At 48.2% G+C, this 13,292-nt stretch overlaps 1 protein-coding gene across 1 annotated transcript in view; it reads left to right on the top strand.

Moving 5' to 3' along the window:
• Positions 1 to 13,292, top strand: part of ADISSP (adipose secreted signaling protein) — a 112,391-nt gene that overhangs the window by 97,906 nt on the left and 1,193 nt on the right. Inside the window, exon 6 of the mRNA XM_077478112.1 lies at positions 9,157 to 13,292. This exon is cut by the window's right edge and continues 1,193 nt beyond it. Coding sequence (XP_077334238.1) covers positions 9,157 to 9,257 — 101 coding nt within the window. The 3' untranslated portion in view covers positions 9,258 to 13,292. The remainder of the gene's footprint in view (positions 1 to 9,156) is intronic.

Below are 13,292 nucleotides of genomic sequence, written 5' to 3'. Positions count from 1 at the left end.
CGTACAGGTTTAGGAGATATTCATTTCATCTACAGGTAAGCCCAATTATAGGCTTACCTGTAGGTAAAAATGCGCAAGCGGGGTATACAACCGCTTTAAGCTGTAGTAAGGACTGCTAAGCGATGTGGTCTACCTCGCGCCCTGCCCAGCCTGGCGTTCACTCCTCAATCACTCTCTGGCAGACAACGGTCCATGTGCTTGTTGTTTTTTTTTTGTTTTTTTTTGAGAGGCAGCCTCACTGAGACCTTCCTTTTTCTTCTAGAGGATTCTAGAAGAAGAGGTGGAGAAGGAGAGGTGGAGATGTCTGGGGTGTTCTAAGGAACCCTGACCAATCCCCAACCTGGATTAGTCACCAGCTGCTAAACTTGGATGCCCAGGAGATTTTGGAACAATCGGTGGATTTTATAGTCAGTCCTCTTCAGGCTCTGCCAGCCCTCCTGGCTGCAGCCGCCCGACTTCACTGCCCATGACTTTGCAGTCCACACTACTGGCTCTGCACCCAGACTGCAATCTCCTAGACCTCTCAGGCGTGCCTCCCCAGTTCTCCCGACCGCACATGACCGATGGTTCCCTCCTGAAGATTGCCCGGCAGTACTAGCTCCTGCTGTCCTCTCTTGCTGCTCCTGTGCCTCCTGCTCAGAGCCTCCACGATTTTCCTGGAGGGCTCCGTCCTGCACCCGAGCCCAGGCCCAAGGTCACCCACCCTCCTCCCCCAGACTGTGGAGCCCCGACAGCCTAGTACTCCATCTCCAGTTCCTCCCACCCGACAACTCTTCCCCCAGCTGAGCTGACTCTGGGTATTTAAGGAGGCCTGCCTCCTGCCAATCCAGGTTGGGGATTGGTCAGGGCTCCTTTAGAACACCCCAGACAGCTCCACCTCTCCGCTCATCCTCTCCTTCTAGAATCCTCTAGAAGAAAGAGGGAGGTCTCAGTGAGGCTGCCTGTGAGTCACCAGCTGCTAAAGTCTGAGCCACTCCCAGCCCACACAAACCAAAACAAACAGGTCTGGCTGCCAGCCTGTCCTGCCTAAATTTAGCTACTCACCAAAAATCCTAACTTGGCACCTACCTAATGTAGAGGGTGCTACAAAGTCTATGAAAAAGCCTAAAGTCTACTTTCTGTGGTTAATAAGAGCCAACTCAATAAACTATGTGTTCTTGGGTTGGTGGAGATCATGATCTATTGGATCCAATAATTCATTGGTAGCAAACCTGTCTCCTTATCAAAAGCCAGTTTAGAAAGGAATCGTCATTGGTCACCATTCCAAAAAAAGCAACTTTTCTGGAGAGCCCAATTCTTCAAAGTGTAAGAATCATCATTTTTAATTTGGGTATACGGGGCATGGTGGTGGTGGTTGTTCTGTGGGGGAGGGAGGTAGTGGTTTGTTCCCGAGGAGGGCAGAAGTGAAGGTGGTGGTTTGTTCCCGAGGAGGGCAGAAGTGAAGGTGGTGGTTTGTTCCCGAGGAGGGCAGAAGTGAAGGTGGTGGTTTGTTCCCGAGGAGGGCAGAAGTGAAGGTGGTGGTTTGTTCCCGAGGAGGGGAGAATTGAAGGTGGTGGTTTGTTCCTGAGGAGGGGAGACGTGAAGGTGGTGGTTTGTTCCTGAGGAGGGGAGACGTGAAGGTGGTGGTTTGTTCCTGAGGAGGGGAGAATTGAAGGTGGTGGTTTGTTCCTGAGGAGGGGGAAGTGAAGGTGGTGGTTTGTTCCTGAGGAGGGGAGACGTGAAGGTGGTGGTTTGTTCCTGAGGGAGGAAGCGATGGTGATGGTTTGTTCCTGAAGGGGGAATTGAAGGTGGTGGTTTGTTCCTGAAGGGGGAATTGAAGGTGGTGGTTTGTTCCTGAGGGGGAATTGAAGGTGGGGTTTGTTCCTGAGGAGGGGAGAAGTGAAGGTGGTGGTTTGTTCCTGAGGAGGGGGAAAGTGAAGGTGGTGGTTTGTTCCTGAGGGAGGAAGTGAAGGTGGTGCTTTGTTCCTGAGGGAGGAAGTGAAGGTGGTGGTTTGTTCCTGAGGGGGGAATTGAAGGTGGTGGTTTGTACCTGAGGGGGGAAGTGAAGGTGGTGGTTTGTTCCTGAGGGAGGAAGTGAAGGTGGTGGTTTGTTCCTGAGGGGGGAAGTGAAGGTGGTGGTTTGTTCCTGAGGGGGGAAGTGAAGGTGGTGGTTTGTTCCTGAGGGGGGAATTGAAGGTGGTGGTTTGTTCCTGAGGAGGGGAGAAGTGAAGGTGGTGGTTTGTTCCTGAGGAGGGCAGAAGTGAAGGTGGTGGTTTGTTCCTGAGGAGGGCAGAAGTGAAGGTGGTGGTTTGTTCCTGAGGAGGGGAGACGTGAAGGTGGTGGTTTGTTCCTGAGGGGGGAATTGAAGGTGGTGGTTTGTTCCTGAGGAGGGGAGACGTGAAGGTGGTGGTTTGTTCCTGAGGAGGGGAGACGTGAAGGTGGTGGTTTGTTCCTGAGGAGGGGGAAGTGAAGGTGGTGGTTTGTTCCTGAGGGAGGAAGTGAAGGTGGTGGTTTGTTCCTGAGGGGGGAAGTGAAGGTGGTGGTTTGTTCCTGAGGGGGGAATTGAAGGTGGTGGTTTGTACCTGAGGGGGGAATTGAAGGTGGTGGTTTGTTCCTGAGGAGGGGAGAAGTGAAGGTGTTGGTTTGTTCCTGAGGAGGGGAGAAGTGAAGGTGGTGGTTTGTTCCTGAGGAGGGGAGACGTGAAGGTGGTGGTTTGTTCCTGAGGAGGGCAGAAGTGAAGGTGGTGGTTTGTTCCTGAGGAGGGGAGAAGTGAAGGTGGTGGTTTGTTCCTGAGGAGGGGAGACGTGAAGGTGGTGGTTTGTTCCTGAGGAGGGCAGAAGTGAAGGTGGTGGTTTGTTCCTGAGGAAGGGGGGGGGGAGTGAAGGTGGTGGTGGGTTGTTCCTGAGGAAGGGGGGGGAGGGGAGACGTGAAGGTGGTGGTTTGTTCCTGAGGAGGGGAGAATTGAAGGTGGTGGTTTGTTCCTGAGGAGGGGAGAATTGAAGGTGGTGGTTTGTTCCTGAAGGGGGAATTGAAGGTGGTGGTTTGTTCCTGAGGAGGGGGAAGTGAAGGTGGTGGTTTGTTCCTGAGGAGGGGAGACGTGAAGGTGGTGGTTTGTTCCTGAGGAGGGGGAAAGTGAAGGTGGTGGTTTGTTCCTAAAGGAGGGGGAAGTGAAGGTGGTGGTTTGTTCCTGAGGGAGGAAGTGAAGGTGGTGGTTTGTTCCTGAGGGGGGAAGTGAAGGTGGTGGTTTGTTCCTGAGGGGGGAAGTGAAGGTGGTGGTTTGTTCCTGAGGGGGGAATTGAAGGTGGTGGTTTGTTCCTGAGGAGGGGAGAAGTGAAGGTGGTGGTTTGTTCCTGAGGAGGGGGAAGTGAAGGTGGTGGTTTGTTCCTGAGGAGGGGGGGGGGGGAGTGAAGGTGGTGGTGGGTTGTTCCTGAGGAAGGGGGGGGGGGAGTGGAGGTGGTGGTTTGTTCCTGAGGAGGGGAGAAGTGAAGGTGGTGGTTTGTTCCTGAGGAGGGGAGAATTGAAGGTGGTGGTTTGTTCCTGAAGGGGGAATTGAAGGTGGTGGTTTGTTCCTGAGGGGGGAAGTGAAGGTGTTGGTTTGTTCCTGAGGAGGGGAGACGTGAAGGTGGTGGTTTGTTCCTGAGGAGGGGGAAAGTGAAGGTGGTGGTTTGTTCCTAAAGGAGGGGGAAGTGAAGGTGGTGGTTTGTTCCTGAGGGAGGAAGTGAAGGTGGTGGTTTGTTCCTGAGGGGGGAAGTGAAGGTGGTGGTTTGTTCCTGAGGGGGGAAGTGAAGGTGGTGGTTTGTTCCTGAGGAGGGGAGATGTGAAGGTGGTGGTTTGTTCCTGAGGGGAGACGTGAAGGTGGTGGTTTGTTCCTGAGGGGAGACGTGAAGGTGGTGGTTTGTTCCTGAGGGGGGAATTGAAGGTGGTGGTTTGTTCCTGAGGAGGGCAGAAGTGAAGGTGGTGGTTTGTTCCTGAGGAGGGCAGAAGTGAAGGTGGTGGTTTGTTCCTGAGGAGGAGGGGGGGGGGGGAGTGAAGGTGGTGGTTTGTTCCTGAGGAAGGGGAGAAGTGAAGGTGGTGGTTTGTTCCTGAGGAAGGGGAGAAGTGAAGGTGGTGGTTTGTTCCTGAGGAGGGGAGAAGTGAAGGTGGTGGTTTGTTCCTGAGGGGGGAATTGAAGGTGGTGGTTTGTTCCTGAGGAGGGGAGAAGTGAAGGTGGTGGTTTGTTCCTGAGGAGGGGGGAAGTGAAGGTGGTGGTTTGTTCCTGAGGGGGGAATTGAAGGTGGTGGTTTGTTCCTGAGGAGGGGAGAAGTGAAGGTGGTGGTTTGTTCCTGAGGAGGGGGAAAGTGAAGGTGGTGGTTTGTTCCTAAGGGGGGAATTGAAGGTGGTGGTTTGTTCCTGAGGAGGGCAGAAGTGAAGGTGGTGGTTTGTTCCTGAGGAGGGGGAAAGTGAAGGTGGTGGTTTGTTCCTGAGGAAGGGGAGAAGTGAAGGTGGTGGTTTGTTCCTGAGGAGGGCAGAAGTGAAGGTGGTGGTTTGTTCCTGAGGAGGGGGAAGTGAAGGTGGTGGTTTGTTCCTGAGGAGGGCAGAAGTGAAGGTGGTGGTTTGTTCCTGAGGAGGGGGAAGTGAAGGTGGTGGTTTGTTCCTGAGGAGGGGGAAGTGAAGGTAGTGGTTTGTTCCTGAGGAGGGGGAAGTGAAGGTAGTGGTTTGTTCCTGAGGGGGGAAGTGAAGGTGGTGGTTTGTTCCTGAGGGGGGAAGTGAAGGTGGTGGTTTGTTCCTGAGGGGGGAAGTGAAGGTGGTGGTTTGTTCCTGAGGGGGGAAGTGAAGGTGTTGGTTTGTTCCTGAGGGGGGAAGTGAAGGTGGTGGTTTGTTCCTGAGGAGGGGAGAAGAACAAATGTTCCTAAGCATCGTGGAGATCATGATTCATTGGTGTGTCTTTTCTCTATGAAATGAGAAGGAAAATAGACTTGGCGCTATACCATTTTTAACTCAAAATAAATAAATAAATATAATTTGCATAGATTTTCCAGCGTGCTGGTAAGTAATAAAAATTAATAAAAATAGAAATAAAAGGATGATGGTAAAAGACTCTGTAGTAATTGTTCTTGTATATATATGCTTTTCAATAAATATCAATAAACCATAAAAACCAATAAACCATAAATAGCTATTCAAACATGCTATTACTTAAATTCAAATATTAAAGTGCAAGTGCCAGTGAGAAAACATGTGCCAGTATTTGAATGCACAAAATAACAGAATAAATGTCCGATCAATTATCTGTTTAGCATATTATATATCCATTAGTGCACTTATTAAATATCATGTGGCGAAAACTCCGTGAATATATGGAATAAAAATATAAATAACACAGGTGGACAAAATGATGATTATTAAAACGGAACAAATGTGATAAAAATTAATTCTAAAATTGATGGTAAAAAACAGTGAAAAATTGGTGAAAAAATGGTGACAATTCTTCTATAAGTGGGGGGGGGGGGGAGGGGGGTGACTTCAACTGTTGCTCCCGGTGCTCAGTGACCACTTATGCAATTGCTCTCACCAGAGGTATAACCCCGTCCGGGGTGGATCAGCCTTCACAGTATAAGCCACTGTGTTGCTTTCTGGCTTGCCTCTGCTGTGGTTCTGGGAGTCCCTCGTTCCTCCGTTGGTATAGCGTGCCACGTTATATGCAACAAGGAAGAGGCACATCCATGGTGTAGTACGTTTAAAAATGGAAATTTTATTTAAATTAACTTAAAATTACTCACAAGCAATCAATACAATCTCGTTTGTTATGCTGCTCGGTTTTAAATGTCCCGCTCGGTTTCCTCGCCGTCTGAGCTGGAGGTGTATGCTGTCTGGCCACGCCCAACACGCATTCACGGCAATACGTCTGAGGCCGCTGCAGATGGCATGCCGCGCATGCGTGTTGGCACATTACAGCCTATATAAAGGAAAAGGTGTATGCAGATGGCCGCTCCAGATGACGTCTGAATGATGAAACGCGTAGGGCTTTACCATCATCCTTTTTATTTCTATTTTTATTTTTATTCATTTTTATTACTTACCAGCATGCTGGAAAATCTATGCAAATTATATTTATTTATTTTGAGTTAAAAATGGTATAGCGCCAAGTCTATTTTCCTTATTTCGTTTTCATTGTTCCACCCAAATTGGGTGGAAATTTAATAGAGGCCGCTCTTACCAGAACTAGATTCAATTGCTCCATAGCGCGACCTTACCCCCCTTCTTGCCCTTACTGTCTTTTCTCTATGCCAACTTTATTAGACCCTTCTCCTATCTGAAAGCAAGTTTAGGAAGAAATAAGTCTTGGTCACTGCCCCAGTTTTCCAATTCTTGGCAGTGTGAAAATCTTATTTTTTTAAATGTAGGGGGGGAAAAAAGAGCATGAGTGGTTCCTGAGGGGTAACGGAGGGTGATTCCTGGAGAGACAAGGAAGATGGTGGTGGATCCTGAGGGAGAACAGAGGCTGGCTGTTGCTCCTGAGGGTTAATGCGAGTATGGCAGAGGTTCCTAAGGGGGAACAGAGGGTGATGGTGGGTCCTATAGAACGACTAAAGTCTACTTTCTTTGGTTAATAAAAGAAAATCTACATGTGTTCTAGGGATGGTGGAGATCATGATCCATTGGTGAGCCCTTTCATCACTATGCCAACATAGACCCTTCTCACTACTGAAAGCTAGTTTGAGAAGAAATAAGTCTTATTTGGTCACTACCCCAGCTGTCCAGGGCTTTCAGGTTAATTTCTTTTCTCCAAAGAAGCAACTCTTCTGAGAGGTCCAACTCTTGGCAGTGATCATCGTAGTTTTTAAATTTTAGAATCGAGTAAATGGAGGGTGGCGTTTTGTTCTGAGGGGAAAATGGAGGGTGGTGGTGGGTTTTGAGGGGTAACGGAAGGTGGCGGTAGGTCCTATGAAAAGCCTAACATCTACTTTCTGAGGGCAGTAAGAGCCAACAGATTCATCTACACGTTCTGGGGATGGTGGAGATCTTTATGCATTAGTGCGCCCTATGCCACCTTTAGTGGACCCTTCTCGTTACCAGAATTTCAATCTGGAAAGAAATAAATAAGTCTTATCTGGTCACCACCCCAGCTGTCTGAGCAGTGGGCTATATTTCTTTTCCCCCATCGCATCTCTAAAGAAGCAGCTTTTCTGAGGAGCCAAGTTCTTGGTCGTATGAGAATCACAATCTTTATTATTGACTAAAGTAGACGAAGCATGAGGCCAGCATGGTGAGGGTGGCGGTGGGGCCCTGAGGCAGGCACGGAGTGTGGGGATGGGTCTACAGGGGGCATGGATGTGTTTTGCGGTGGGCACGAATGGGGTGGACGGAGTGTCACGGTGGGTCATGAGAGGGACAATGTGTGCCAAAACTTGTCGTCACAAGGTGTGACCATCATGTGACAATGCCGGAACACAGTTGTCACCCTGTAACAAAGTGCCTGAACAAGGACCACCTTGGGGGGGGGGGGGGGGGGGGGATATCAACAAGTATTTTAAAGAAAGCTTCAGTTTTAAAAACCTGTTTAATATATATATATTTTTTTAAAGAACCTGGTAAAGCTTTATATGACAATTTAGTGATTGGGTTTGCAATTGAATCCGCCTTCACTCTACAATATAATCCGATATCTATCTGGCTGCTCCAAAATGACTGTACTTTGGACTCTACCATCATTTCTTTTTTCCATAGTCTCGTTAACAAAAACAAAAAAAAAACAAAAAAAACTCATCAGGCTCACTTAGTATCAATTTAGGAGACGTTAATAATGGTAGAACATTCTGTCTTCGTGTATTACACGCGTTTTAATGACTCTGTACAGTCCGACCAATGAATCCTTTCAGCTTGGACGCAGACCAAGAAACGCAGAAATATCCTGTTATTCTCCTGGTAATGAAGCGATTAGGAAATCTAGTGTTGGTTTTTCTGTTTTTTTTTTTTTTATTTTTTATTTTTTTTAATAGTGGACCTTGCACTTTAGACGCGGTCTATTTGTTGAATGTGGCCCCCTTCCTTTAAAGCGACACTAAACTGGTTTAAATAAAAAAAATAATCTTTCATTTTGCGCTCTTAACTCAATGTGTTAGAGGGTGGTCATGGTCCAGTTGTATGTAGGAATGTAGCCACCCTCTCCTTCTCACTATTGCGATGGACTAGACCAGGGATATGCCATTAGCGGACCTCCCAGCTGTTGCAGAACTACAAGTCCCATGAGGCATAGCAAGACTCTTGACAGCCAACAAGCATGACACCCAGAGGCAGAGGCATGATGGGACTTGTAGTTTTGCAACAGCTGGAGGTCCGCTAATTGCATATCCCTGCACTAGACCATGGGTGCTCAACCTGTAGCCCTCCAGCTGTTGCAGAACTACAAGTCCCATCATGCCTCTGCCTTTGGGAGTCATGCTTGTGCATGTCAGCCTTTCAGTGCGTCATGGGACTTGTAGTTCTGCAACAGCTGGGGGGGGGGGACAAGTTGAGCATCCATGGACTAGACTATGGATGGATGGGATTTGTAGTGTGCATAGAGCAGTGCACTGCTCATTCCAAAGCCGTGGCGGCTGGTGCTCAATAATTTTTGCATGGGGGGGTTGTCAAGATAGCACCAATTTTGCAATTTGTTTGTTACACGGGATTTGCGCAGCGGTTTTTCAAACACTTCTTTGTAACCTTTTTGTGTTCCAAAAAAAAAAAGAGAGAGGGGAACCACCTCATTTTCTGTCTCTGTTTAGCCATCGCCGCCAGCCGCATCGCTCCCGGGCACTGCGATGGGACAGGAGAGCCCGGGAAAGGCAGCTACAGGACAGGGGGGTGGCCCCCTTCCACCACCCACAAAAGTGATCAAGTGGCTAATTAGCCACTCGGATCACTTCTGCAAAAAAAAAGAGAGAATCGGCAGCTGAAAAGAATGATGCTTGTAGGTGCAGGCATCATCCCGGTATAACCACTGAAATCTAAGGACGTCTGTTTATGTACCTGGGGCGGCAAGTGGTTAGTGCCTGGGACTTTGAGTTTTGGGTTTTCGTGCCCGGGACTCGATTTTTTTATTTTTTTTATTCCGTCAATTTTATTTGGCAGGGAAGGATAGGTGGTAGTACATTTACAGCTGTTACAAATAACTTACTTTTTTTTTTTCTTTCTTTCTTTCTTTCTTTCTTGCAGACCGCCATCATGGTACTCCCATGCTGCTGGAAGGCGTTCGATGTATTGGGACGGAGCCAGAGTACGATTCCGAGCAGAGTGATTGGCATGGATTTGATTGAGTTGCTGACGAACTTTCTTCTTTTTTTTTTTTTTTTATTGTGCTGCTCTGCTTTTTAAAACAACCAAACCTCTAAAATAGCCATGAGAATAGTAGGGATTAGATGGGAGCCTCTTCCTTCGTTGGGTTTGTTACAGAATGTCTGTGGTGGGAGAATTTGCTCATGCAGCGTGGCTGAAGAAGGTGAACGGGTTACGTAAAGGGATAGGCGCATAATCTGTGGCTTTTTATCCCCCCAACCGCCCCCCCCCCCCCCCCCCCGCACAGTAGGCCCTTGTGTTTTTGGTGTCTGGCCGGACGGGTGTGTGTCTGTCATATCCTAACAGCCAATGGGCTTCTCCTTTTTATAGATGCCGGTTAGAGCATGATAGAAAGAAGCAAATTGGTTGCGACAGAGGACAGGACACCCACAGTACCATACCATACCATACCAGACACTTCATATACAAGGTCTACACATTGGCCCTCCCAGAACAGTTGCTGCACTTCACGTGATCGTCCAATAAAGTTTGTTCAACTTGCAACTGTAAGCCGCTATCAACCGCCGCCATGTGTAGTTTAATGTTCCTTCGAAATATTCAGTGTAGTACGTGGTAGATGCTAGCCTATAAACTGACCTGAGCTACAATGTGAAATTATTCCTGTCATTTTTTTGTGGTGGCCTTATATCGCCCAGTAAATTGATGAGATGCAATGGATCTGAACATTGTGGCATGTAGCAGGGGGGAATGACAACTCCTGGGGCCCCCGGGCAAAAGGAGATTATGGGTCCCCTGGGCAAAAGGAGATTTGGGGCCCCCAGGCAATCCGAGATTATGGGGCCACACAGTATATACACACACAGTATACAATCACACCGTATACACATACATGTATACACAGACCTGTTTCTATTGGCTGAGAAGGTACTGGAGAGGTGGGGCAGCTCTAATCTCAGGATTTCGGTAAGGGACATTTCAGAGACGGATGTAAAAAAAAAACGGATTTTTTACATACTGTCCCCTGGTTTTACTGAGGCTGGCAACCCTGATGGGGCCCCCTAGTAGCTTGGGACCCTCGGGGCAGTGCCCGAGTGGCCTAATGGTCAGTCCGCCCCTGGCATGTAGGCTTTATGCACACGTCATGTAAATTTAGGGATGATCTTGCTGGCAGCAATATCCTGCATAAAAATTGGCCTGTAGTGCATCTCAACGTATACAGACATATAAGCGCGTTTGAGTTGAGATGCGTGCTACGTATATTCATTTATCTAGAGCAGGGGGACTCCAAACTGTGGCCCTTTGCTAACCTTTATGCGGCCCTTGGGGCACAACTCCTTCCACTGCTATGAGGCACTATTCCTCTCACTGACACCAACAATAGGGCACTATATCTTCCACCAATACCAATAATGGAATACTATTCCTCCTACTAATAGGGGGAATACTCCTCCTATTGACCACCAACCCGGAGGCCATATTTATTCTCACTGATGCTGTGCCCGTGACATTTTCTGCCCTTGCTGGCCACAATCTGGCCCTCCTAAAGTCTGAAGGACAATAAAGTGGCCCTTTGTTTGAAAAGTTTGGAGATCCCTGATCTAGAGTGACTGAAAGTCCAGGTCATTCGGCGCCTGCACTGCTGCCGCTGCCTATACATTTGTTTACATATCCCCGTGACCCCGAATGAGTCGTAGACTAGGCGGTGATGGTGGTGGTGGTGCAGTCGCAAAATGGACTTTGCCTTCAGTCAGTCTAAATGACTGACAGCCAAGGTCATTTTTGCACCACCGCCTAATGGATTGTTTTATTTAGGGCCTGGGGGAGATGTAAACATAAACAATATGTAGGCAGCGGCGGCAGCACAGATGCAGAATGACGTCATGGTTCTGAAGGCCAAGGTCATTTTGCACCACCGCCACTGCCTAATGAATGGCCCGTTCAGGTCTGGAGGAGATGTAAAAAATGTGTAGGCAGTAGCAGCCGCACAGATTCAGAATGACATCATCGCCTTTTAAAGGCCAAGGTAATTTTTGCACCACCGCCTAATGGACTATTTTATTTAGGGCCCAGGGGAGATGTAAGCTTAAACAATGTGTAGGCAGCGGCGGCAGCACAGATGCAGAATGATGTCATGGTTCTGAAGGCCAAGGTCATTTTGCGCCACTGCCTAATTGAATGGCCCATTCAGGTCTGGAGGAGCTGTAAACATAAATTATGTTTAGGCGGCAGCACAGATGCCGAATGTCATCATCGTTTTAAAGGCCAAGGTCATTTTGCACCACTGCTTATTGGATGGATCATTCAGGGCCCAGGGGGAGACATAAAATAATGTGTAAGCAGCAGCGCAGGTGCACAATGACCTCATTCGCAAAGGCTGAGGGGTCATTTGTGTGCTTGCACTGCTGCTGTTGCCTACACATTGTTTATCCCCCCCCCCCCCCCCGGCCCTGAATGAGTAATTTAGTAGGCAGCAATGGAGACACAGAATGAACTCTGCCTTGATTCATTCCAGATGGAAGGCTTAGGTCATTTTCAACTTTGCCTAGTAAATGGCTCATTCAGGACCAGGGAGTTGATGTACACACACAAAATGTGTAGGCGGTGGCAGAGGTACAGAATTGCCTTGTGCTGAAGGCACTGCCTACACATTGTTTATGTTTACACCTCTCTTTGGCCCTGAATGAGTAATTTCCCAAGCAGCGGCACAGGAGCAGAATGACCTCAGTCTTCATTCATGCTGAAGGCCAAGTTCTTTTTTCCTAGTGAGCGACTCGTTTAGTCCCACCAAGAGTTGAGAAACCTAAACAGTGTGTAGGCAGCGGCACAGATGCAGATTGACCACTGCATTCTGAAGGCCAAGGTTATTTTTGCACCACTACTGCTTCCTAGTGAAGGACTCATTCAGGACCACAGAGAGATGTAAACAAACATAAACCGCATGTGGGTGACGGCACAGTTGCAGAATGATGTCATTGTGTGCTAGTACCACCGCTGCTGCATACACAGTTTACATCCCTTGGCCCTAATGAGTAATTTACTAGACAACAGTTGGTGATGCAGGAGCAGAATGTCTGAAGGCTGGGGTCATTTTGCACTACTGAATGACTCGAGGTTAGAGGGAGATGTAAACGTAAATAATATGTAGGCGGCAGCCCAGTTACAGTATGACCTTGTTATTCAGAATGTTTGGAGCTTGATGTCATTTTGCACTGCTTACACATTGTTTACACCTTCCCCATGTTAAGCAGTGACAGCAATGCATATGGCCATATCCGTTTACACGTGTGAACCATATAAAATACGGTCAAAATTGAACTGCCATTGCAGGGTTTTCCTGTTTATGATTTACTCTTCTAAATGCTACGTACAAAATATAGCTGTATGAAAGGGCCCATAGCATACAATTCTGCCGCGTTCAGATCCCCAAAAAATTGTATGAATCTGAACACCGCGTGTTATATGCCTGTGTGCCTAATGCCGCGTACACACGACCGGACTTTTCAACGGACTAGGTCCGACGGTCTTCCCGACGGACTTTTGGCGGAGGTCCGATGGACTTTCTGAACGGAGCGGACTTGGCCACACACGACCGAACTAAGTCCGTTCAAAAGTCCGTTCCTTTTGAACGTGATGACGTAAACGGGGCTAAACGAGGAAGTTCAATAGCCAGTAGCCAGTAGCTTCCCTTGTGTCGTATTTGGTCCATTGGACTAGCACACAGACGAAAAGTTTACCTGATTTTTAGTCCCTCGGACTTGAGTCCGTCATAGTTTTGAAACGTGTTCTATTTCTAGGTCCGTCGGACTGCCGGAAAGTCCGATCGTGTGTACGCAACATTAGCCCTATGGCTGTACTGGAGTTGACTAAAAAGCAGTAAGGCCGCGTACACACGAGAGAATACTTTTGAATGAACGGACTTGACCACACACGATGAACAGACAGTCCGCTGAAAGCTTGCGCAATGACGTGTACAGCACGTACGACGGGACTAGAAATACGACGTCCAATACACTGCAATGCAACCTTCGGCCGTGTAAATCCTTTCTGAGCATGCG

Source organism: Lithobates pipiens, unplaced genomic scaffold (assembly GCF_037356315.1).
Source record: "Lithobates pipiens isolate NorthernLeopardFrog02 unplaced genomic scaffold, aLitPip1_a1.2 Scaffold_13, whole genome shotgun sequence".
NCBI classification, from domain to species: domain Eukaryota; kingdom Metazoa; phylum Chordata; class Amphibia; order Anura; family Ranidae; genus Lithobates; species Lithobates pipiens.
Note: the sequence above shows the minus strand (reverse complement) of the source record. Positions and strands in the feature narration are given on the sequence as shown.